We start from the raw sequence: 24225 nt of genomic DNA, 5'->3' as shown, positions 1-24225 counted from the left end.
CAGAAGTCCCTGAGTGTAAAAGGAAATGCTGTTTCCTTCTTGTGTGTTGAGAATAAAACATCATGTATTTGCAGCAAGTACCTGTGACAGTACATAGCTTTTACACTTCCACTGCTACCAACCTGTGGATGATACCTAGACATTGACTGGAGGAGGGCTCTGAAGACTCCATGCCTACTCTGAATACAAGTCAAACACAACTTACAGTGATCGCAGTTTGTCCTTAAAAAGTATCAGTAGTAGTGTCCTTACATGACAAGTCTGCTATATCCTGATATTTTGACAGTAGTTAAAATAAATGGAAGGAGAATAAATAAAGCCTATTTCTTTAAACTGAGGAAGTTTCAAGCAGAGATTCCACAATAAAGACTGTCAACAAGACAGAAGTGCAGTTCTCACTGACAGGCAGAAACATATTGCATGAAACACTTACTTCCAATCAGAGTATTTAATCCAAGTTAACCCAGGGTATTGTTATCACTTTGCCAGAATCCCTGTGGAGTTCTGATCAAACATGTAATGTATTAAACATTATAATAAACAGTGTAAGAAAATCTGAATGAATATATACTGTTATTTGTAAAGACCAGATACAGAATAGGAATTTGGCAGACAAATACAGATTTTTATAGCCTCGAAAAAATCCATTGACTGCCCATAGCAACAACCTACAGAGACAGAAAATACCCATCAGGACAGAAAGATCCAGGAATCACTTAATTACTCCTTAGTTATCCTGCAAATAAAAGGTGTAGAAAATTAGTTAACAGGTGTTTTATTCTACAGGGGGGAAATTTTAGGTGTATTTGAGGCTTGCTTATCTAGTTATTTTTGGGCTCTGAATGCTTCCAGATGTGTGGGGGAGGAAGTCTGCTCCCAGACCCAGAAGAAGACTCCAGTGAGGTCAGTGCTACTGAGCAAGAGCTACAAATGATGACTCCTAACAACTCCTTCACACTGCTCTCCAAAGGCAAAGGAGTAGGACCACCAGTGACAAGCAACATGACTTTCAATACCAATACCCTAAAGACATAAATCACAAGGCCACACAGTTATGAAGAACTCAAAAAGAATTTTGGACACTAACCTGCCTAAGTCACATCAAATAAGGGAGAATAAGGAAAACTGGTGTAATGTCACAGGGTAGATTGTCTAGACCTAAAAAACACACACCTTCCTCTACGTCCAAATCAGAGGACCTACCCAAAATAACAGTTACTTCAAACCATTTTGGGTTTGGTCATTCAAAACAGCAGTACATACCATATCTTATTGCACATACATCATACCTCTGTACTGCCAGAAACATTAACAAATTTCAGTCTCCAGCTTAAACTTCAGTTGATAAATTATAGCAAAACTCATAAGGATGTCCAAGTTTTGGCTGGGATTAAACTACAACAAAGGGGAAGAAAAAATATTTCTCTCCACTGCATATATTTCTATACTGCAAAGTTCAACTGCAATAGTTGGGAATAAAAGACTGAAAGCTCAGCTGCTGTTCGTTTGTGGTTAACCTTTTTTTAATAGTTCACTAATTCTGACAGCTCCATAAACTTACAAAACTAATTTCTTTAAGAGCTAAGATCTCCTGCTCAGCAAGCAATTATCCAAAGATTAGTGTCTGGTAATTCATTTATTCCCTTCAATGAGCAGAAATAATGGGAATTGGGTTTCTGTGACTTTAAGCAGCTCATGCTCAGTTACCACCAGGTGCTCAAAGTCATCACAATGAATCAGAGCAGGAAAATACATTAATTGGATTAAGTGTTACTTCTACATTTCCCTCTTTCCAGTCAAAAGTGGAGAGCATCTTACCTCATTTAATGTAAGGAATGTAAAAGTAAGTGTAGTAAGAGTACTAAAACTATTAAAATAACAGAAGAGCATTTCCATTTTCCTGCATTTGTCCTCTGGTTTGAGAGCTCAGAAAAGCAGACAGCTGCAAACAAACTGTAGAAACCAGTGCTTCACCTTGGAAATTCAAATCAGTAAAGTATCAAGAGCTGATATGCACAGGAACTCAGAGACCTGACAATTTGCTGCTGAAGATCAACAGCACAGCAAAATCTTGAGATTAATTGTCTACATAACATTAAGGGGAAAAGGGATCCATTTCAGAAAGGAAAAAACTAAAATATTCTTCAAGCCATTTTCTAACAGAGCAGCACTGACCTTTCCAGATACTGCCCATATACAGACAATAACTGTTAGGAAAAGAAGGAAGTGGCTCTTCATTTCCATGCAGCTTCCCAGCAGTGCCACTGGTTACCTACACCTGTTTAAGCCAAAACCAGGCAGCATGCTATTCTCAACTATTTTCATAGCAACTGGTCTATTTCCAGAGACACTAAAAGCATTACAGAACAAACCAAACAAAACCCCAAAAACCAACCAAGCCAAACAAAACCCCCCCAAAACACTCAAGAGAATATTCAAGTTAAATAAATGATAAAAACAAAATAGAAACATTTTCATATATAATATATATTGAGCATATATATATGTGAGTACCAATGTGATCATTACCAGGGCTTTTTACACCAAGAGATGAGCATACATAATTGTCTAGACTTTCAGACTCAGTTTTTCTATTGTTCTATATAACCTCTAATACCAACATAAAGTAAAGGTAACTACAAATTTCTTGTTATAGCTAAATACTTCCAAGTTTTAACTGCTGCACGGTGGTCTTAAGCAGTTTCCTTAGAATAAGAAAACATTACCAGAGCAATTCCACTTGTACTTGGATATATCCAGCTAAGTCCTAGTTAGACAATTTACCTATTAGACAGCTTCCTCCTAAAAAACACTCCAAATTTAATTTGCAAGTATTTGGTTATCCTCCTGAGATGTAATTAATGCAAGAACAAAAGTCTCAAATAGCATATTAGCCCAGCCAACATTTAAAAAAAAAAAAAAAAAAAAATTGAATGGCAGGTACCAACTGGCATCTCTCAGATACTTTGGCAAAGCATTAGTTCCTGCCATGACAAATTTCAGAGAAGCAATGCACTGCTTCAGAGAGGAAGCAATTTGCAGTTTCCAACATTCACCAAATGTGGGACTCAGCATGAATTCCCTCTCCCAGAGACAGGACATAACTGGCTGGCATCTATGTGTGCCAGCAGCTCTATAACCCTGCCAAGATCAAAACTGGAAACAAAAAGGTTAAAAGGCAGCTGGGGGGGGACACACCAAGCAGCTCTATCTTGCCTCCAAGAACAAGCTTTACAAGTCTACCAATGCTGGTTGGTAAAATACTTCAACTTTTTTGATGTTTACATACTGATTTTTTTTTTCCCTTCTTTGTAGCGTAACTTTGCTCATCAACAAACCACTAGCCTCAATCATACCTGGAAAAGCTGCCTATAACTGCCTCATATTTGGAAACAGCTGAAACAAATCCAGCACCTATAATTACAGTCTAACTGGTGGGAATTATATAAATGAATTTAAGCGTTCCAAATACAAGATGAATTTACCTTTCAGAATCATTCAAAAGTGTTGGCCATGAAGTCAGCATCAGCCTGTTTTCCATATGCCATGAAGTAAATTCTAGAGCAATTAGAAGCTGAAGCTCATACACAGTCACATGGAAGACTCTTCAGCAAATAGAGCTAAATTACTGACTACATGCAAGATCAGAGCATCAAAGAGTTCCACAGGGCATAGCTTTCTGTATCGATCCTATCAGGCTCTGATAAACCTTCAAAAGAAAGATAACTTTGGCAATAACCCCTCTAAATATCCAACTAACCTGGTTTGTAAATGTGACCTCTAACTAGCATGGACTGGTGTGTATGTCATTGTGGATACTGTTAGTCAGAGCAAAGACCACGAAGATGTATCACATATTCATAAGGGTATGACAGTACTTTCTGGTGTTCTACAGGACTCAACTTCCATGTGAAAGCACCCGAGTGTAGATGCCTGTGTTAGTGAGGAGTCAAAGCTCCCACTAGAGGCAGTGGAGACCTAGTCAGCACAGCTTGGGTTAACTGCAGACTTTCAGCCCACCCTAAAGTTAAAGTCTGCATCTGCCCAGCTGAGTAACTCTCCACAAACCACTAAATGTACTCAACAGACCTCTATCTACTATAATTTGCCAGTTGAATTCCATACCTTGCCAGTTTTCTCCAGGTGTAACACCACTCTCACATATTTTGCATCACTGTCTGAAAATGTCACCCAACATACCAGTGCAGCAAAACAGACACGCAGAACAAAGCTAAAGAAAAAAAACCCCAATGAAAGCAAAATGCACATTACTGGTACAGTGTGATGTTAAGCATGACTGAATGACTGGGACCAGTGCCATTTAGGAAGGCTGCATCTCACCTCAGTCCATATCACGCCTTTCAGAACATAAAAAAACCCTCCAACCATCACATCTGCTTCAGCATTCCCATAGTGACCCAGATAAAAACAGGAAAAAAGGTAAGGGAGGGGAACAACTATATGTAGTTTACCCATTTATTATTTTAACACATGCCAGATATAACTACTGAGGGTAAAAACATAACTATAATACTTGAAACTCTTCTTAAATTGGAGACAAGCATATGAACAGACTGGCTCTAAAAGCCTATGATACTGTCTTCCCTCACAAAACATTTGTGATATCCTTGTCTTACACTAAACTGAAATTCATTACTTACAGAATTTCACAGAAGCTATGCCCATCTAAGCTAAAACAATCACACACAGGAAAATGCCTTACGATAATGAAATTACTTCATAAAAATGGAGAGGCAGCTAAAGACAAAAAGTAACTGCTAAAGCAAACAATGCCAACAGCAAAGCATAGCTGTAACCAGAAGCAGCTTGGAACACAAGCACTTATATGAACAAACAAGTCTGTGGATGCAGCATTCTCACTGGAGTGTGGCTTAACAAGATGTCCCACTTTTAAAAGAAGCAGATACCTTTGATCTCTTCTTCACCAGCCCTAACAATAAGTGGAGGCTCCTTTTTCCTTCCTCTGCATTTACACTAGTCCTGAACTCCACTCATTTCACTATCTTTGTGTAAACACTGCTAAGCCATTCTTTAACCACCTCTTAGTCTATGACTCAATTGATGTCTGTTTTACACAAAGCTACACTCAACACTTCACTAAAAGGTTGGCCACTACAGGCACTTATTCAAGAGAAAAGGACTTTATTCATTATATAATTCCACAGTTGGTGGCAAGATCACCTTAAAATTAATTCACCACTCCCAAGCTATGAGTTTTGCACAAAAGATAGGTGGTAGTACTGGCAATAAGGATATAGGGAGCCTGAGAGAAAAAGTTAATTCATAGCCCTTGTGATTTTTCTGTCATGAAATTTAAAGTTCATAAAAAGCAGAGCTTATAAACTGAAAGGCAAATCATATCCTGGGGTGCATCAGGAACAGCATCACCAGCCTGCCAAGAGAAGTGATTTTCCCACTTTGCTCTGCACTGGGGCAGCCTCACCCCAAGTTCTGAGTGCAGCTTTGAGTGATACAATATAAGAAGGGTATAAAGTGTTAGAGAGCATCCAAAGGAGGGACACAAAGATGGTGGAGAGTCTAGAGGGGAAGCCATATGAGGAGGGACTGAGGTCACTTTGTTCATCCTGAAGGAGACTGAGGGGAGACCTCATGGCAGTCTACAACTTCCTCATGAGGGTAAGAGGAAAGACAGACACTGATCTCTTCTGTGGTGACCAGTGACAGGAGCCAAGGGAATGGCCTGAAGTTGTGTCAGGGGAGGATTAGGTTGAATATTAGGAAAAGGTTCTTCACCCACAGGGTGGCTGGGCACTGGCACAGGCTCCCCATGGAAGTGGTCACAGCACCAGCCTGACAGAGTTCAAGAAGTGTTTGGATAATGCTCTCAGGTACATGGTGTGATTCTTGGGGTCACCTTGTCCACCTTACTGTTACCCACTTCTAAGTATGACCACTCCTAGTTATCTTTTAGAGTCCGCTGAGCCTCCTCTACGTCAGATTTTAGTTTAACACACAAATGAAAGGTAGTAAGCAGGTTTTAAGCCATCGGGACCAAGTTGTGGTATCTTAATCACAGAAATTACTCTCTTCCAAAAAAACAAATAGTGTGTTGAAGAGGAATTCCAGAACAGTTCATGGAGCACTCTATAGAGCGCTGCAAAAGATCAAAAAAAGCAGAGCCCTAACCCGCTTTTTTAAAGCAATGTCTTGATAAAAAATAATGATCATCTTTTCTTTTTAAGAATATTGTTCATATTATCCCCATCTTCTGCACAGTAAACACTGTTTCCAGAGAATTTACACTGCTTATAAACAGGAAGCTATGAGAAATGCTAAGATTTATCACCTTCAGAAAACAACAATTTCAATATGAAAATTTGCTACAAGTTTTAAGTTTCTATGTTTTCCATCCTGATCCTTAATTTGAAACCTAGAGGAATGCTGTCACATTAAGAACCCACATCCTTTTTGTTTGAAACTCCAGAACAACCACTTAGGTCCAGATGGAGGCGGTTTTAAAGACAAGATAAAATTTTTACCTGGCTTTGAAGTTTACTGTTTATAGCACTTCTCTTACCTACTCTGATCAGGAAAATATGCACCTGGAATACTGGTAAGTGGGATACCACATAAAACAGAAAAGAAATCTCAATTACTCAGACAGTATCCCAAAAAACAAGCAGCAGAGTAGTTTGTAGGATGTCTTTCTCTACCTGTATTTTCCCAATACAATTATCCTTAATAAATACAGTTAAATTATCTACAAAATATTTAAAAATATTTTTACTAACTGCTGAAATACGATATTTTCAGCCAAAAAAGTTAATACAGTATATAATTCTTGGCACAACCTCAGTGCAGAGACTGAACCTGTATCACATAACATACATTAAGTTAAATGCCTTAAACCACATATACAGAAGATAAATACTGCTGCATGAGGTAGTGTAAATTGCATGCTACATACTATTTTCCTTGCCTAATATCAGAAAAAGTAAAAAAAAGTCAGAACACCAGAGCTGGGTCATGCTGACTAAACTTCTGACTGCATACAAAGACTAACATTGTCCATACCGATTTTGTGCAGTTCTACTCCAGCCTTTCCAGTAATTTACCCAATTCTGTCCCAGTTTCCCCCCCCACACCTTCAAGGGTCAATGATTTCACTGCATGAAACTAAGTATCCATTAAACTGCTGCACTATGAACAAAATACCTTGATGCATACAGAGGTATAAAAAGCTGATAATGCTTCATGCTCCAATTTATAAAAAAATGGGGTTACTCTGATAGGATTAGAAAATACATCCCAGGCTTGCACATTTAACTTCCAGAAAACTTCCTAGTGTTGATTTAATTTTCTAGATCACTGCCAGTAGCCAGCTGTGGCAGAAATTATAAACTGAGAGTTCCAATTTCTTTCAAGTCTGGAATGCAATGATGGGTTTTGAAGAGCCTAAGCTACATAAATATTTCAAAGGTAGGAAATTACTTGAAGTTATAAAAGAACAAAGGGCAACTTCAAATTCCCTTTTGTGTGCCAAGATCATTAAGGCTTTCTTTAAAGTACACACCTTCAGTTTTGTCACACACACAACAACTTAATCCAGTAAACTCAAGTGGCCACAGGCAGTATTTCCACAGACAAATTGAAGAAGAATCCAAAAGTCATCACGAAAATAGTACATTCAAGATTTGAAAAAAATATTATCTAGCAATACTAAATGAACTTTTTGATAAGGCCGTTACTCTGAACCATGACAGATATCAGCGTCATGTCCAAATATGCACCACAGTTCAGGCCCTCAGTTTCAATCTCACGTGCTTTGAGGTTAACAGCATCTTTAGGTAAAGCAGCACTACCACACCTTACTTCCTCTCAAAAACAAGCAGCATTGTATAGAAGCAGATGTCATCAGCCAGTTCCAACCACTTTGGAACTACTACAGTACTACAATACACACCAAACTGGAGCACACCAACAACAAACAGGCTCAGTCTGACCTGTGGATCCCACTGAGATTGGAACAATCCCAGCATGTTCAGTTACAACACAGGATCAAGTTACTGTCCTAGAAAGGGGCTGTGTACCCCAAGCACACACAGTGCTTCCAACTCTTTGGACAAGAGCTACGAGCCTCCTTGGACAAACCAAATCTTGTTTTTACACTAATATTCTTGTTGTTCAAGTGTTCACTCTGTATGTGGCTTAGCTGCTATCCAGACTCTAACCTAGAGCAGCCTAAGTAGCTCCTTAAGAGACACATGGCTAGTACATGCCTGGGTACAGAAAACAAACAAGGCAAAGTCACAGAAGTCAGTCCAAGGACAACAGGCAGGTTTAGAGTGCTGATACCAGAGACAGCACAGACAAAAGTCTCCAAAGATTCAGCCCATCTCAACACTCACTCAAGATCACTTGGAAATGAAAACTAACCTTCTCTTGAATTCTTTGATTCTTAAGCTTTCAATGCAATATAGAAAGTGCTAAAACTAGGACATCTTGAATTAGAACAATCTCTTTTGATGTTGTGAAGTAAAGCAGGGGTTTTGGAGTTTTTCTTTCTGCAGAACAGAAACTTCCCTATCTGGTACACAAGAACACTGCTCCTGGTCTATTATAATGAACTTGCCACTATGAAAGTTATGTTTTGGTCCAAGAGAAAGGATTGTTCATTCATTCTAGACTGCAAAACCTTAGAAGATCACAGTTTATTTACAACATTATATCTTAGTGTTTTATCCTTGTTCAGTTACAGCACTGATAAAATACAGTTAAAATTATATGATGGTACCAATATATATCAACATACATCTTTATTGTAAACTAGAAGACTTCTTTATTTACCCAATGCATTTTCTATCTGTAATATTTTTACTGAAGCATCTTGAAAAATGGCTAAATCCAGATCAGGAGCCAGAAGACAATCTTTACTGCACGTTTTACAAATAATTTCCAAGAGGACAACAGCTAGAGACTAAGAGAAATTAATAGTTAGTATGTTTTAAATTAGATATTATTCCCCCAACATATGTTCTTAAAAATGCAAAAGAAAAAACCCTGTTGTGGTACTTGGAAGGTATACATAAAGTACAGCTCTACTGGACAAAGCACACTGCAGAAGATAAACAGCCAAAGATTTCACTACTTCTGCTTACTCAGCAAAAACACAGCAAGAAAATTGCTTTACAACTTCCAGTCTAAGTACAAGTCCCTACCACCTAAGTGAGACCATGTTCCATGGGATTACAGACCTGCTGCTGATAACAAAGAGGCTGGGCTCAACATCCCAGTAATCCCTTCCTGTGTGTGGGAACAAACCAGCACTGATCATTTTTAAATTGGTCCCATCCGCACTAAAGGGCTGGTATTAACTTAGCTATTAGAACCAGTCATTCCTATCCAGTTCCCATGAAAATTAAAGGCAAGATCTAAAACAGAGCTGCTGTTATTGTAATGAATTACATTTCTGGAACTAAAACAGATAGTGTAAGATCACAAGGGAATGTTTTCTCATAGAATTATCCTTTCTGTACATATTTGCTGAAGCTTGAATATGTGCCATATTTACAGTGGACTGAGGCTGCATGGTTTGTTCACAAAATGAAAGAATAAAAAAAAGTCTTTGGAAGATATAAGAAAGAACCTATATCATTACGTCACACAAGGACTATGCTAAAATCAAGCAGTTATACTACGAGTGCTACATTAGCTTGGATGCAAGTAATCAGTGCCTCTCCTTCCCTGGAGTTGACAGAGCAAAAGCAATTTCAAACTGGGTAATTACTTGCTGAGCATTATAGCTCAATGTTTATTGAAAATCCTTACTTGCCTTAGCAATACACAGCAATGTAAGTCAGAATTTTCTGAGTATTTCTCTCATTTCAAAGCGTGATCTTTGATGTGTAGAACTCTATTAAAACAGTGTGGCAGGCAGCAGGCACTCAGATGCCTGCGGAGGTGTGTGCTGGTGCAGTATTTGTGTTACCAGGTGAGGGAAATGTGGGAGGGGGTCAGCACAATGCACAACACTGGAGGCGACAAAGGATTGACTTCACCTTCTCTGAGACCTTCAGGCATCAAAAGCCTGACACACCAAAGATGCCAGAGGTGGAGCAGGCAGCCTGATTACTACTGTGAATCCAGCAAAGGGCAGCAAATAGAAAGGAACTGGAGCATCTGACACACAATAACAGGCTGAGAGAGGTGGTGTTGGTTAGGTTCAAGCAGGAAAGGCTGGAGGGGGCAATCTTCACATGCACAAATACCCAATGAAAGGATGTGAAAAGACACTGAGCCAAACTCTTCTCAGTGATATTCTGACGAGAAGCAAGAGGCAATGGACAAATTCAAATAGGGAAAATTCCATTTAAAGGTAAGAAAAATCTTCCTTGCTCAGAGTAGTCAAACATTGGCACTCCAGAGGCTCTGGAGTGTCCATCCTTGCAGACAGTCAAAACTCAACTGGGCAAGGTCCTCAGAAGCCCACTCTAGTAGATATTGCTCCAAGTAAAGGCTACATTAACCAGTTTGTTATTATCCCTAATTAACTCAGACTGGCTAAAAGAGTAAACAGACATATTATGCTATAATAGTTTAAGAACAGTCTACTACATTGCTTCATACAAGACTAGTAACTCAATAATGGAAAGAGAGATCAATAACACTTCAAGATGGCCTTTAATAATGCTCCTTTCACGAGGCTAAAGAAATCATGATAAAAGAGACTGAACATTATGAGGAAACTGGAAGTATCTGGAGGCAAGCAGACTGTTGAAAAATGAAATCATGTTTATGGATAGGCAAACACTAAGCACATGTACACCTTGCTAAGCCTAAGAAAAAGGTTTATTAATAAACATACACATTTTGCTAACTTCCCCTTTAGACAGCAGTTATTTAGAGCAACTCAAAAATGAGGAGGGGAATCTGAGAAACCTCAAAGAATGGTAGCCAAAAAATGGATGAGTAAGATGACATTGAACAGACTACAGGGACCAATTAAACAAAAAGTTGAAGAACAAGGAGTAATGCACACTGGAAAACTTCAAAGTCAACTAAGCTTCACTGACTGCAGGTACTAATAATAAGCAGCAAGAAAAATATTATGTTATGTAAATAATGAAAAATAGTACAATGTCAGAGTGCATCATTCATTCCAGAAAACAGCAAAGCCTCATTTTGCAACATGACACAGTACCTTTCTTCTCTACATTACAGACAGTTAGAGCAACAGAGACCTTGGCAAAGAAATAACATTAGGAGTATGAAAGGTATTTCACATGCAACAAAATTATCATGAATAAAGTACAGTAAAACTTAGTATTTCAATGGATTTGTATGAAGGAGATTTTAGAGGATATGGTTTTGTCCGGCACGCAGCACACCAGAGCTCACAACTTGAGGCATGTGAATTTAATGCAGAGTGGTGACAACTGCCAATCATCTTTATAGGGATGTTTCATCCCTATGAGATTCAAGTACTGCCTCCAAAGAAACCCACAAAAATTAACTGGCAACTAACTAGCTTTCAGACACATTAGGAAAATTATTCTCCCTAACAAAGCTGATTTTTTCAGGTTAATCTAATTCAGGAAGAATCTAACCAATGTGAAATCCAACATAAGAAAAAACAAAGACAACCCAAATAATCACTCTGCAAACTAGTTATCAACACTACAAGATAAACGCTCCAGAGCTGGATGCATGAAGACACGTGCATGCGTGTATGCATAAACAGTAGTGGTATTAATCATTCTGCTCTAAACAAAGACAGCATACCACAGAAATTGCCTTCAACTTTCCAGTTTGACCCAGTCATATCATGATATCAACTACTACAGAATCTTCATTTGCATATGTATTTATAATCACAAAGCCAGGCCAAAGGGGTACAAAAATGACTGCAGCTGAATAAAATGAATCATTGCTTACACATCAGGTTAGAACTCACTGCTGGTTCCCGCTCTGATTTCAATAGCCACACAAACATGGGAAGGAAAGCACTCTACAGCAGCACTGATAATAATGTAGTGCACTATATAAGCAGTTCCATTGTTTCCTTGTGTAGCCTTTTTTTGTTCAAAACTGAAGTCCAGCTTTTTATGGAACTACATCTTCCATTGCAATGCAATCCTCACTGACCGAGGTGTTATACAGTATAATTCCTTGTATCTCACACAAATTATACTTGTGTACTCTGGTAACTTCTGTGTTCCAAATTTGACTTGCTACTTCTTAGAAAGAAAAGTCAGTTGCTCTCTCATAAGCCATGTGACACAGTTCCAGCTTGCCAAGGTTCCCAATTTACTGGATACAGCAGCCCACAGACTTCGAAACGTAAGTGTGGTTCTGAAGGACAGCTGCACAACAAGGACTTGAATTATATCAAAATTGCTGATGGTCTTTATCCCTGAAGGAAAACTTGGGAAGATATCAAAAGATTCAAAAGTGTAAAGGAAAATGTCAAACTGTCCTGTGAAATTAAAAAGCCAGCCCTGCTCAGAAAAATTTAGATACCATACAAGGCAGCAGTTCATGTGTTCTCAAACCTTGTAGATCTTTGTAGTCATTCAACATTATCTTCTCAGTATCTGAATTACAGCCTGAATATGAAAGTAAAATCGGAATTCCCCTCCCTGCCTTATCAGACCCTCAGCAATCCAGGTTCAAGAGTCCCGATGCTGCCAACAGTGCTCAGCCAGTCAATCAATCATCCTGATATCCAGATATGTCACCAAAGGCTGCACCTTAGAGAGCCAAACCCAGGGAGAGGCATACAAGCACACAGATAACCAGTCCAGGCAAGGTGAGGCGGCGTCTTCTAGGAACACTGGCTAACAAAGCAAACACGTGGATGCAGAACTCTAACAGCAGTACACACTCCCTGTGCAGGTGATACTTGTACACGAGAGAGTAATCCAGTGGAGTTACAGAGTCAGCATTGCAAATCAAAGAACAAGGAGCAATTAAAGTAGTGGAACTAGTAATTTTATCTTTTTTTTTTTTAATGAAAGCTACCATTTTTACCTCTGTTTCCACTAGTATCACAGTATTCATTTTCCTTTTGAAAACAAGCACGGATATATATGCACATAAAATATATAGTAGAGGCACCTATCAAGACAGCACAACATGGGATTAGATGGGGCTCACACACAAATCTCTGAGATAACAACAGGACTGGCTCAGTGCTCCTTCCAGCAACAACTCCAATAGGGAAAGGAACCAAGTGCTCTTCCTGCCAGACTCTGGACTGGTCTGAGGATCAAATCCTTTCCCTTCAATGGTGATCAGACTACAATTGCATTTGAACACTGGAGGCCAGCTAGGTCTGCCCTATTTCCAAGGACCACGAGCCTCCTGTATTTCATTGCCATTGTTTTTTTCCACCCAACTTGTTCCTCAAACACAATGAACTATAAACAATGAACAGAGTGTTTCCTGAGACTTCAGGCACACCTTTCTAGAAGTTTTATACTTATACTACGGAGTTTTCCTCTTCTGCAGTTGTGCATCCATTAGTTTTTGAACAAAAAATGGCTACACAAGGAAACAGTGGAATTGCTTATATAGTGCACTACATAAGCAAAGAAATTCAATTTTTGCTAATATAAATACCAAAATACTGTGTACTAGTTATGTTCAAATTTTTTTCATAAAAAGGTGTCCCTTGAAGGCATTTTTGAACCCTCTATGACCCACAAGTTTTGCAATTAATACTCCTAAATCCTGCAACAATGTTAATTATAGTCCTTTATCTTACTTATCAAGTCCTGATGCTGCATGCTGGAAACAGCCTTGCTACCTCGCCTGTACTTTTGCTCCCTTCCACTCCTCATCTGCAAGGTAGAGTCACTTCTTCACTACAGCTTCCTCCATTCTGCTTCCTCCCTTTTTGCCTCTCACATTGATAAATACCCACCCATCTACTAACACTAACAAAAATAGCACAGACTATGATACTTAGGGCCCTCCCATTTTGCCTTGCATTGACTTTTAAGATATTACAAGATGTTATTAAGAGATACCAAAATCAGCATGTATTATAACCTACTTAATTCCTCTTTTTGGGAAGAACACCAGGCAAGAGACAACTATTGACTGGTCCCAAAAGAGCAGGCACACAAAATCTTCCAGCAACATATATGCTTTAGCCAACAGCTAAGTAATCCTGTAGTAAAAAAAAAAACCAACAAACTAAAGAACCACAAACAGACCTGAATTCTTTGGTACTGTGGATCAACTGCAAAATTCCACAGACACCTGGGGTCCTTAAAGAAATTACCCAGAATGCTCATGCCTCTCAAAAAATCAGCATTTCAGATATTAAAGAAATCTTTTTTTCCAGAAGGATTAGACTATTAAACTTTGCTTTCCAAAGCAAAGCCACACAGCAAGAAAACTTTCGTTACAAATTCCAGTTTTTCAATTCATTAAACTTAACTCAGTTACCACTGCCAGGTTTGAGTTGCAATCAGTCCAAACACAAGAGACTCAGCAGATTAAGTATTTGAATCAATACCATGAGAATGATCAGGTTAGTTTTTTCTAACACTAAAGTCATAGTGACTTTTCCCTTCAGTCATTCTGTTTCTTCCTACAGCAATGCCAGCTAATCCATCAGTGTTCAATAAGAGCTATTTTAAGTGCAATTTGCCATTCCTGATCATAGCTCTCCTTTATGGCAACATAAGTATTGTACAATTTGTTTAGTTCAGCTCACATTTGGTCTTATCTCCACAAGTTTCTGGGCAAATGAGGCTCAACGCTAAGAAGCAAAAAGTTGTGCTTGAGACCTGTTGCTTAGCCCTTACAGTACCCCAAACTCATCAAGGCACTTTCAGGTATTAAAAGGAAAGGAAATGTACATTTTTATCTGCTGTGCTTTTGTTTACAGGCGACTTTCTGTATTTGCAGTCCTCCTTCACATGCACATAAGTAATCTAGTCAAGGCAGCTATCCTGCAGTATTTCCCCTAATTTGAACCCATTTGGATTTAAAAAAAAAAGCAAAATTAGCGCTTTCTGCATTACCCAAACCAGAGTACATCTGATAAAGCAAAACAAAGTGAAACAAAGTGAAGCTGTAGCTTTTTTTTTCCCCTCAAATGACTTAAAAAGCAATACGGGAGGTGGTGGCTGCATCCAGCACTCAGAACCCTTCCTGCTCTTCTAAGCAGGATGCAAAACAACTGGGCTCTATAGCCAGGTTCCATTTTTTTCCCCCCTCCCCATTCTTTCCTGCAGTTAGGCAAATTTTTAAAAACATGGGTGGAGGACACCCACAATCTCACCTCACTCAAACACCAGTGGTGCAACTACCCTTCTGGAAGGTAGGAGATAATTTCAATTTTTCTCTTGTTGATTATTTTGACTACTGCACTAGTACCTAAAGACTTTTCTTTTTAAGTACAAGACAATAATTTTTAAGAGATTATTACTACAGAACCACATCCTCAGAAAAAGCAATTACACCTCTGTACAATGAAGAGGCAGAGCCACCCACTTGCTTCTGCATTTCTGACTGGTCAGGTGCTCCCAGGTCAGTATGTAGATGTTCACAGCACCTTCTCTGAATCTCGTTCTTCTCCTGTGTAGGCTAATGAGCCTAGGCACCTACTTCTGGTGCATTTCCCTTCTGAGAAACAGGCACTGCCCAACCTGATGCGCAGATGCAGCTTCCCATCTTCCTAGCTCAAGAACACTGGGGAATACACCTTGTATACTACTGCAAACTGTTCAAATGCCAGAGAGAACATCACTTAATGCTCCACCACAGCTTTTCAGCTTTCCTACTTCAGTCTAAACACCTGCCCTGGTTTTCTACTTCAGACAAAAATAGTTATTAGGCTGCAGGAGGAAAATTAACTTCTTTGTCTTAGCATCTCAACTTTAGGTGCTCTTATGCAAGTATTAAGGAAGCCATGAATTTCAAAAGGTCTGTAACGCCCACTGGGTACTGAGAAAGTTTTCTAGAAGGCTTACACCTCTGCAAGGCTACATAGCTGGAACACGCTTTTTTGAGAAAGGAAAAAAGACATTAAAAGACAGTGTTTATTTTTCAATATTTCATTTTAAAGGATAGCTTCGTGTTAAATTATTATGTAAGTCAACTTTATTATTTACTATAATAAATTATAATTTTAATTTACTATAATAAATTATAATTCTGTTAACTTTGTTATTATTCCAAGAGCCAAAAACTGCATTTCCTCAACTTACAAAGTCAGAACACAAGACACTTTCCACAGAAAACATACATAAAATAAAACAGAATGTATGCTTACCTTTTAACTACTTGAATCTTATGTGTCTAAAGTGCTTTAGATCAGTAACATGTGAGAGTACTGTCAATGTCTTTAAAGTGTAATAAATATCATTAACCTCACTGGTGAGTTTTGTGACACTGGTTGCAGCAGTAAATCTGCACATCAAAATGCAATATATCAAGCCCATTCTTGATATATTTTAAGTGTCACTATACCCCCTTTAGGCTAACGGGGGGAGGGGAAATGAAGGTTTCTGCGACCAGGAGTGTGCATTATAACCCATAATGCAGGACGGCAGATGCCTAAAGATCCATCTGTGGCAGAAGCGAGAGCACACCTGCTCCTCTCCCCGTACCCCAGGAGGTCGCTGCCCCGGGGGCCAGGGAGGCGAGGGGAGCTCCCCTTGCCATCGGGGGGTATTCCCGAGCGCCCCAGCACAGCCCCACATGCTGCGGAGGGGCAGGCTCTGACCCGGCCCTCCAGAGGGGTCTCGCTCCTGCGGCCCCCCGAGGCTCGGGGGCTGACGGAGAGGCACCGCCGGCAGCGAGAGGCCCCGGCCGGGACACCTTCGGCGCCCGGGCTACTTCCCCGGCCGCCCCTCACCTGTTTTGAAGACCAGCTGCTTGTCCTCGCTGCTGCCGAAGAGCCGGAGCATGGAGACGAAGAGGACCCCGCATGAGTTCTGAATGCCGAAGACGGCGCCGTTGCACCACATGGCGGCCAGCATCACCACCCAGCCCCAGCCGCCCTCGGGGGGCTCCGGCGCCGCAGCGCCCCCGGAGCAGCCCGCGCTCCCGGGGGCCTCCGCCGCCGCCCGGGGCTGGGCCCCGCTCTCGCCGCTGCCGGGACACCACTCGCCGCCGTTCGCCCGCCGCGGCTCCTCGACCGCCGGCGGGCCGGGCAGGGGGGTCGTGGCGGCGGGGTCTCCCCCCGCGTCCTGCGGCTCCAGCTGCTCGCTCACCGGCGCCATCCTCGGAGCGGGCGCGAGACCCTCCAGGCGCGCCGCTCCCGCCTTCCTCCTCGCCACCTCTCGTCCCCTACCCCCTTCAGCCCCTGGCTGCGGAGGCTACGGGCATCCTGCGGCGCCCTGCCCTCTGTCCGCCCGCCGGCGTGCGAGACCCAGCAAGGCCAGCACACACCCACCTCGTCCCGCCGCACCACCGCCGCTTTATTTTAAAAGGGGGGCTCCCTCGGGGGCGTCAGCGGCACGAGCGCTTTCCTCCGCGCCGATTGGCCGCGGGAGGGGAGGCGGGAGGGGCGGGAAGGGAGGGGGGGGCCAAGGAAAGGCAGGCGAAGCCACGCTCCTCTTCGGCCCCCCCACCCCGCCCGCCGCGCCGGCTCTCCGGCGGAGGGGGTGGAGCGGGGCGGGACGGCGCCGTGTCAGCGGCAGCAACGGCACCGAGCGCACCGTGCCGCGGCCGCCCGGGGAAGGGGAGCGGGGCCCGGGGAAGCGGAGGGCGAGGCTGGAAGTCAGCGGTTAACGGCCGCCGGGAAGGGGGCGGGCGAGCGCCCCGAGCCAGCACACAGGTACCGCGCACTGCCCTCGGCGGGCAGAGCGGTAAACAAGCCCCTGGCCCCGCTCCCGGGCTCTGCCCGCTCCCCACGAGGCAGGGCAGCTGCGCCCAGCGGTGTCCCGCCCGAGCTGGGCGAGGGGGAAAAGTCTGAAACTCCCGCCCCGGCTGTTTGCAAACAACAGCGAAATAAAGAGAAGCCGCCCCAAAACGCGCACTCCCTGCCGCACGCCCACGGGTGACAGCCGGCTCTCGGCCCTGCCTGGCGCTCTCTGGCTTCCGCGGAGCTCCAACGCCCACCCTCCCCCCCGAGGGAAGGGCTGCCAGCCCCAGCACGGAGGCGCCCAGCTCCAGGGCCCTCGGGGCATCCGCTGTCCTCCGGGACAGCTGTCCACCTCCCCTTGGGACACCCTGTGCCAGGGGAGACTGTGGGGGAACTGCTTCTGCCCAGTTGTCTTCCCTGCTCTTTAACAAAGGAGGAGAAAGTACTTGCTCTTGCACACCTCTTCACATGTTTCCCGTTTGCACAGAGGCATCAACTCTTGACCTTTCCTCCCCGAAGCCAGGGAAGTGAGAGTGTAGGGAAAGCGCAGGTCAAATGACAAGTTTTTGATTCATGATCCTGCTTCCAAGCTTGCAGACGCACATCTGTTCCGCTGTTTGGCAGCTACTTACGTTTTTAGCAGTTTGGGCTTGATGAGGAGGAGCTTCTTGAAAGAAAATCAGCAGATTAAATCTGGATGCTTCGTCCTTCCCTGTGAGACCTGGAGGGCTCAGAGCATCCTCTTGCATTCATACACCATCCCCGTTTCTTCCCTCAGAACTTGGGCTGCTACTGCTAAGCCCACTGTGCCATCCAACTCCTCAGCCTGCCTGCCAAAGCCTCTTCCTCCTTTTTTGACCCTGAATCACCTTCTCCGTCCTACCTACCAGTGGCCACACGGGAAAACAAAGCTTAGTCCAAAACAAAGCACAGGTTCTTAAGACTGTGTCTCCTGGTTCAGCACACATTGCTCTCCACATGAAAAGTAATAACTAAAGAAAGAAAACCATATGACAACGTAAAATACATTTGTGATTATAATGAAGTGCATTTATAGATGCACTAATCTTCCTGCACACTCACTTTGTCTTGTTGCCCATGCCCTTCTAAGTTAAACATAAAAACATTACACATACACATCCAGCAGTAGAATTCAGAAAAAAATAAAAGCCCAGCAATGAAACACAATATAGTTGTATGAAATATATAGTGATTGTCAACGCAAAGAAAGAATATTTGGCCGACCACTGAAAAACACATCTGTTCCCCCCAAGGAACAAGTGTTGATGCTTATTAAAACTGCAAGCCTATCATAAGCTTAACTATGCTCAAAATATTTCATAAGCAATTTAACATGCAAAAGTTAACAGTTCACATTCTCCACCAAGTCTTTGTCCAGAAGCTGTTTTCTAAATCTGCTGAGCTTTCTTACAATAATTAAAGCTTTCCCCACCACAATATAACATTTTTTGAACAGTTATGACAGAGCAAACAAACCTTTTTTGGAATCAGATTGAATCTTCATTACATTTGTCAGCAATGATTAACTTAATTAAACTTTCAGTTGCACAGGAATAAACAAGGGCAAAATCCAAAATCCAAGACTGGATCTTAATATTACTGATCCAAAGAGTCACGGTTCCACAAAGTCTTAGGTATGTTTCTAACTCTTAGTGAGACTCCTGAGATGGGAATTCTGAATGGGAGCCTGTGAACTGCATGATAGAAACTCAAATCAGCTTGAGTGAAGTGCCACATATTTTTTCAGTTTTGGACAGTGTTCAGTTAAGCTCAAGACTAATTCCCTCTCTGCATGTTTTCCAAGGTAATATTTATGTACTGCAGTTTCATTTGCCTGTTTCCTATAAACACTACCATGACTCACCTGCTTTTTAAGATAAAGGATGTGTCTTTAAGAAAACCCTTTGTGAACATATTGTGTGCAGCTTCCACTTTTGTGCATTTTTAAGAAAATATTCAAATTTCCAGTCATTAAGTGTTTTTTTAATACCCTGATTAGTATGAACTAATTCTTTTCCCTTTCTCCTCACATTTGGGAATGCATAGTCAAAAAATCAGATTCTCCAGTACATACAATTTTTGTAAATGTGATGTTTATAACTATTCTGAATGCTTCTTCAGTATTCTGCACCTTGTTGTCCTATTGCTATTTAGCTAAACTAAAAGAATATGTAATGTTTACATTTCAAAAAAATTTAGGCACATAGGGGTCTTCCTTTCCAGGCCTTAAGTTAGGTATCTAGGGGAACTTTGTAGCTCTTTGGTACACTCTGCTCCTCTCAAGAGCTCAGCCTCTTCCCTTTTGAGAGAGGTCTCTTGAGATCTCAGCTATTTCCCTAGTAGTTCCCAAGAACAAGAACAATAAAATCTCACTCTTCATAGTCAGATAATTACCATAGAAAATGTACTTTGCAAACAGAATATGGGCAGGTTTGACTGCAGTTTGATTTCTGAAGTTTTTGTAACCCCAAAGATTCACAATAAAATCACTGGTGTTTAAATTATTGCTACCAAAGAATTTTAAAAGTATTACTTGAAAAAAATAATACTAAGTCTGGAAAGGTATGCGAAAGGAAAGCCACCTTTGTGGCTCTGCTATTTGAGCCCTGTATGTTCACAAGAAAAACAGCTGAAAAGGAAAAAGAAGGAAGATGGACATGAGATAATCACCATAAAACAATAAAAATAAAGAGGTTACAGAGATACAGAAGATATACCTCATATATAGATAACTGGATATGTTCCAGCTAAATTGGTATTATAAACAAAAAGAAAAAATCATAAAACCAACAGCAAAACAGATAGAAAAGTGCAAAAAACCAAGAGAGGTTGGATAAGCTGAGAAATGTGATGTGAGGAAAGCCTTGGGTTTGTCTAAGCTTCCTTCCTGTTTATGGTGATGTGCTTACTGTACATGTTTTATTAATACCCTACAGCTGATAACAAACAGCAATTGTGCACGCAAAAGACATAATGCTCTGTGAGAGACATCTGCTACGGTGGTACTTAGGCTGTGCCTATTTTAGGATCAATACATGAAAGACCAGTGCCAAAGGAGGAATTTGCCCTATCATTTGTGGACTTTCAAAAGCCCCAGGGGCCAGGAAATGGCATGTTCTGCAACCGTATCTGAAATTCTAGCCAGTTCCCCATTAAACATTGACTCACTTTCTCACAAGGTATTGAAAATAGACCAAGACTTCAGTAGATCTCACATGCAGCATTTTCTTTGACCATAAGGAATGTTACAATTGCCGATGACTTTAAAAAAAATTACCTGTATTGTTGAAGTATGCTGTTAGTGACACACCAAGACAGCTTTTCCATAAACCATTTTATTTGTAAAGCTTTTCAAAGTTGTGCAGTATTCCGTAAAGGTAAGGTGGACAGAATTCCAAGCCTGAAGAGTATGTGTTCAGAGAGTTTAATTCTTCCTTCTTCTGTCGATCTGATTAGAATTTGTACTGTAGTCAATGAAAAGGGTATGCCTATATCATCCAGAAAAAACCAAAGCTCTTCAGTAAAATGCCTAACTTTACCACAAATTTTCAACAAGAAGTCCAGTAGAAGCAAATCCAAGAAAGCAAGGAACTATACAGAGAGGACATGAAGCTAACATAAAATTTTGTGTCCCATTAGACTAATACATGATATTAATGATTAAGCCTTTTTGTTCTTTAATTTTCAACTAGTATTATTAAGACAGTTATTCAGCGGAAGGATTTGGCCTTAGGTCAGAAAGATGAGATAAACAGGATAACCATTAAAACACAAAAACATATGGTATCGCCAACTGCGTGAAGATCAACATTAGATTAAATCCCATTCAGTAAGCAGTGTTTATGCATCTCTCAGCCAGACAGGATGTTCTACTGATGTTTCAGACTGGGCTCCAGCTGAGTCGTATGAACTGCAAGGGCTGCATCTGACTGCTGAGCAGATGAGTCACATTTTCAAAGGTGAAAAACGCAGATTTTACTTGTTTACCGTGAGGAGTATTGAGAGCATCTAACCTGAATTTGATAATGCCTACAGTAGAAGTTTTCTAGACTGCTATTAGTTGTCAATATATAGGTTCCCTCCTAATTCCAAGCAGTATGAGAGAGGGAAAGAAAGTAGACTAAATGTCTAACTAGTGAAGCTAGGGAAAAGCAACACATCCAATTCTCACTTCCACGTTCATTTAAAACGCCAGTTCCAGACTTAACATCTTCCTTTTTTACATTCACCTTATGGCTGAGGACTGGCTCTTTCACAAATTAAATTCAAGTTTGGTTTATCATTCAATGAAGAGTGGATGGGACCTGACTGGCTGTTGTCTGGAACATGGTTGACACATAACCGCTACTCTTAAAGGTAGACAAGTGAAAGAAAGTGGCAGTCACTACCTGTCAAAGCCCTCTGCCCCTGCCAATCCCCAGCTGCACAAAGCTAAATTTTTGATGGCAGACTTTTAGTGTAGGATTTCTCTAGCCTACCTTGTGACTGTCTCCACTGTGAACATCTGACCAGGGCTATCTGTAGTGTTGGTAGGTGGGAACAGCGGCACAAATTACTTTAAACATTAACATTTATGATGAGATAAATTATACTGAAGGAGCCCACATGACTAGCTTAGATGTACAATTGAAAACTCTAGACACTTAAAATTTGGTGAAATTAGTCCCACCCTTGGATATTAAGTTGAACATCTTAAGATAATTTTTAATCTGACGTCAAACCTGGAATTTGTTTTGATCCTATTGCTAAATGAGGAAGCATGAAGAATACGTTGTCCTAGCATGATCATTCATCTCTCTTGGCAGTGAAATAACTAACAGTGCTGGCAACATTCTCATTCAGCTTCAAAGTCAACATCTCTTTCAAATGAGCAGGAACTGCTTCGAGCCATTCTTTTAGGCTGTCTTCAGGCGTGGTTTGATACCACTACGCAGGTCAAGTATTTCATATTGCATGCATTATCATAGGATCTAAGCACCTCAGAGTTCCTTCCTTTGTTTATGTAAATTTAATATCTTCCAGACCACCTTTGCAATCTCAAGAACTCAATTTTGTTTTCAACAAAAGTTTGGATCACCAGAGAAGCAAATGTTTTACCAAATAAACCTCATCAGGTAGTTGTCTAGAAGCAGATTTTGGTTGTTTGCTCAGTGGCCACTCACTTGACTTTTCAGGCTGCAAAAAGTTGAAAAAGGAAAAAACTACTACCTCTGACAATACTACCTGGAGTGAAAAACCACCAGGAATAGAAATTGCACTAATCTTGCTCACTTGATTTTTAAGAATTCTAATTTTTATGGAAGTTAAATTAACTTTGTTGATCACTGTTGTCCATTTGTCCCTTTGAAAGTGTTTCTGTATTAAGGACTATAGCGAGGGCTAGCAGGTGGTAGTGGCCCCATTTCAAGGTATGATTTACAACACTCAGCATTTTACTTACTAGGTAAGCAAAACTGTGTATCTAAGGGAGTCAATTCAAATATTAAGGCATATGAAAACTGTTAACAAAGTCTTCCATGTAGAAAGTCTACTTGCCTTTGCAAATTGTACAGATTTGTGTTGAGAAATACAACATTAAAAATCTGACATTTTAAGCCTGGTATGGGGGTACTAAATACAGCAAAGAATAGTTTCGGGCTGTACATATTTGCATGGAAGTATATAAATGATACAGGACATTAAGTATATGATAAATAATTTCATGCATCTACCTTGCAGCTGTCACAAAAGGACCTAATTTCATTCTACTTTTCTGCTCACAGAACTGCTTTAATATATGGAAGATTAACAAATGTGATCGTTTTTCTTTTTTTTTAAATTCTAAATTATTGTTCTCAGACTACATCTACATTTAAAATATCATCTGAAATCCTGAATTTGAAGTTGGGTATCCCACAAGAAAAAATCCAGTCTGTTGCAGGTCAGTAAAGAAAAAACAATTACATAGTCTCTCTGGTTCACTTTTCTCCAATTGATAGGTTATTTAACACACAATTCATCCCATGTATGGTAATATGGGTTAAATAGACTTCAGCAACATTTAGCAATGACTATATTTTGTGAAATAAACATAATGATTCTTGTTAGCACCATTGAACATCTCCTCTCTTTCAAAAGCAGAATTAAATTAATCCTTGTGTTGACAGAGATTTTTTTAAAGTTAAATAAATCCTGTATCAATGGCCTTCCTCTAAATATGTATTTACTTTGTGGTTAAATAAAAATATACCACTTGTTCAGAAGTAAGCACACACATAGGCCTTGCACTCTCTATTTATACTCTGATAAAATTCATCCCTACCAGACTAAGGGGATAACCATTACTTTACGTATAAAAATGAAATAAACTGGTACAGAAAGAAGGATTTATAGTATGGCATATATCCACACAGATCAAT

The 24225-nt window shown here is 40.8% G+C and overlaps 1 protein-coding gene across 1 annotated transcript in view; it reads right to left on the bottom strand.

Annotated features, from left to right (window-relative positions):
- SLC16A10 (solute carrier family 16 member 10) overlaps positions 1 to 17502 on the bottom strand; it is a 69800-nt gene extending 52298 nt beyond the window's left edge. The window contains exon 1 of the mRNA XM_042016994.1: positions 16856 to 17502. Within this exon, the coding sequence (XP_041872928.1) occupies positions 16856 to 17222 (367 nt within the window). The 5' untranslated portion in view covers positions 17223 to 17502. The remainder of the gene's footprint in view (positions 1 to 16855) is intronic.
- Positions 17503 to 24225: the final 6723 nt, after the last annotated feature.

This window comes from Corvus kubaryi, unplaced genomic scaffold, assembly GCF_017639235.1.
Source record: "Corvus kubaryi isolate FWS band 111438036 unplaced genomic scaffold, C.kubaryi_AGA036_p1.0 split3-73, whole genome shotgun sequence".
Lineage (NCBI taxonomy): Eukaryota > Metazoa > Chordata > Aves > Passeriformes > Corvidae > Corvus > Corvus kubaryi.
This window is presented reverse-complemented; position numbering and strand designations above follow the sequence as displayed.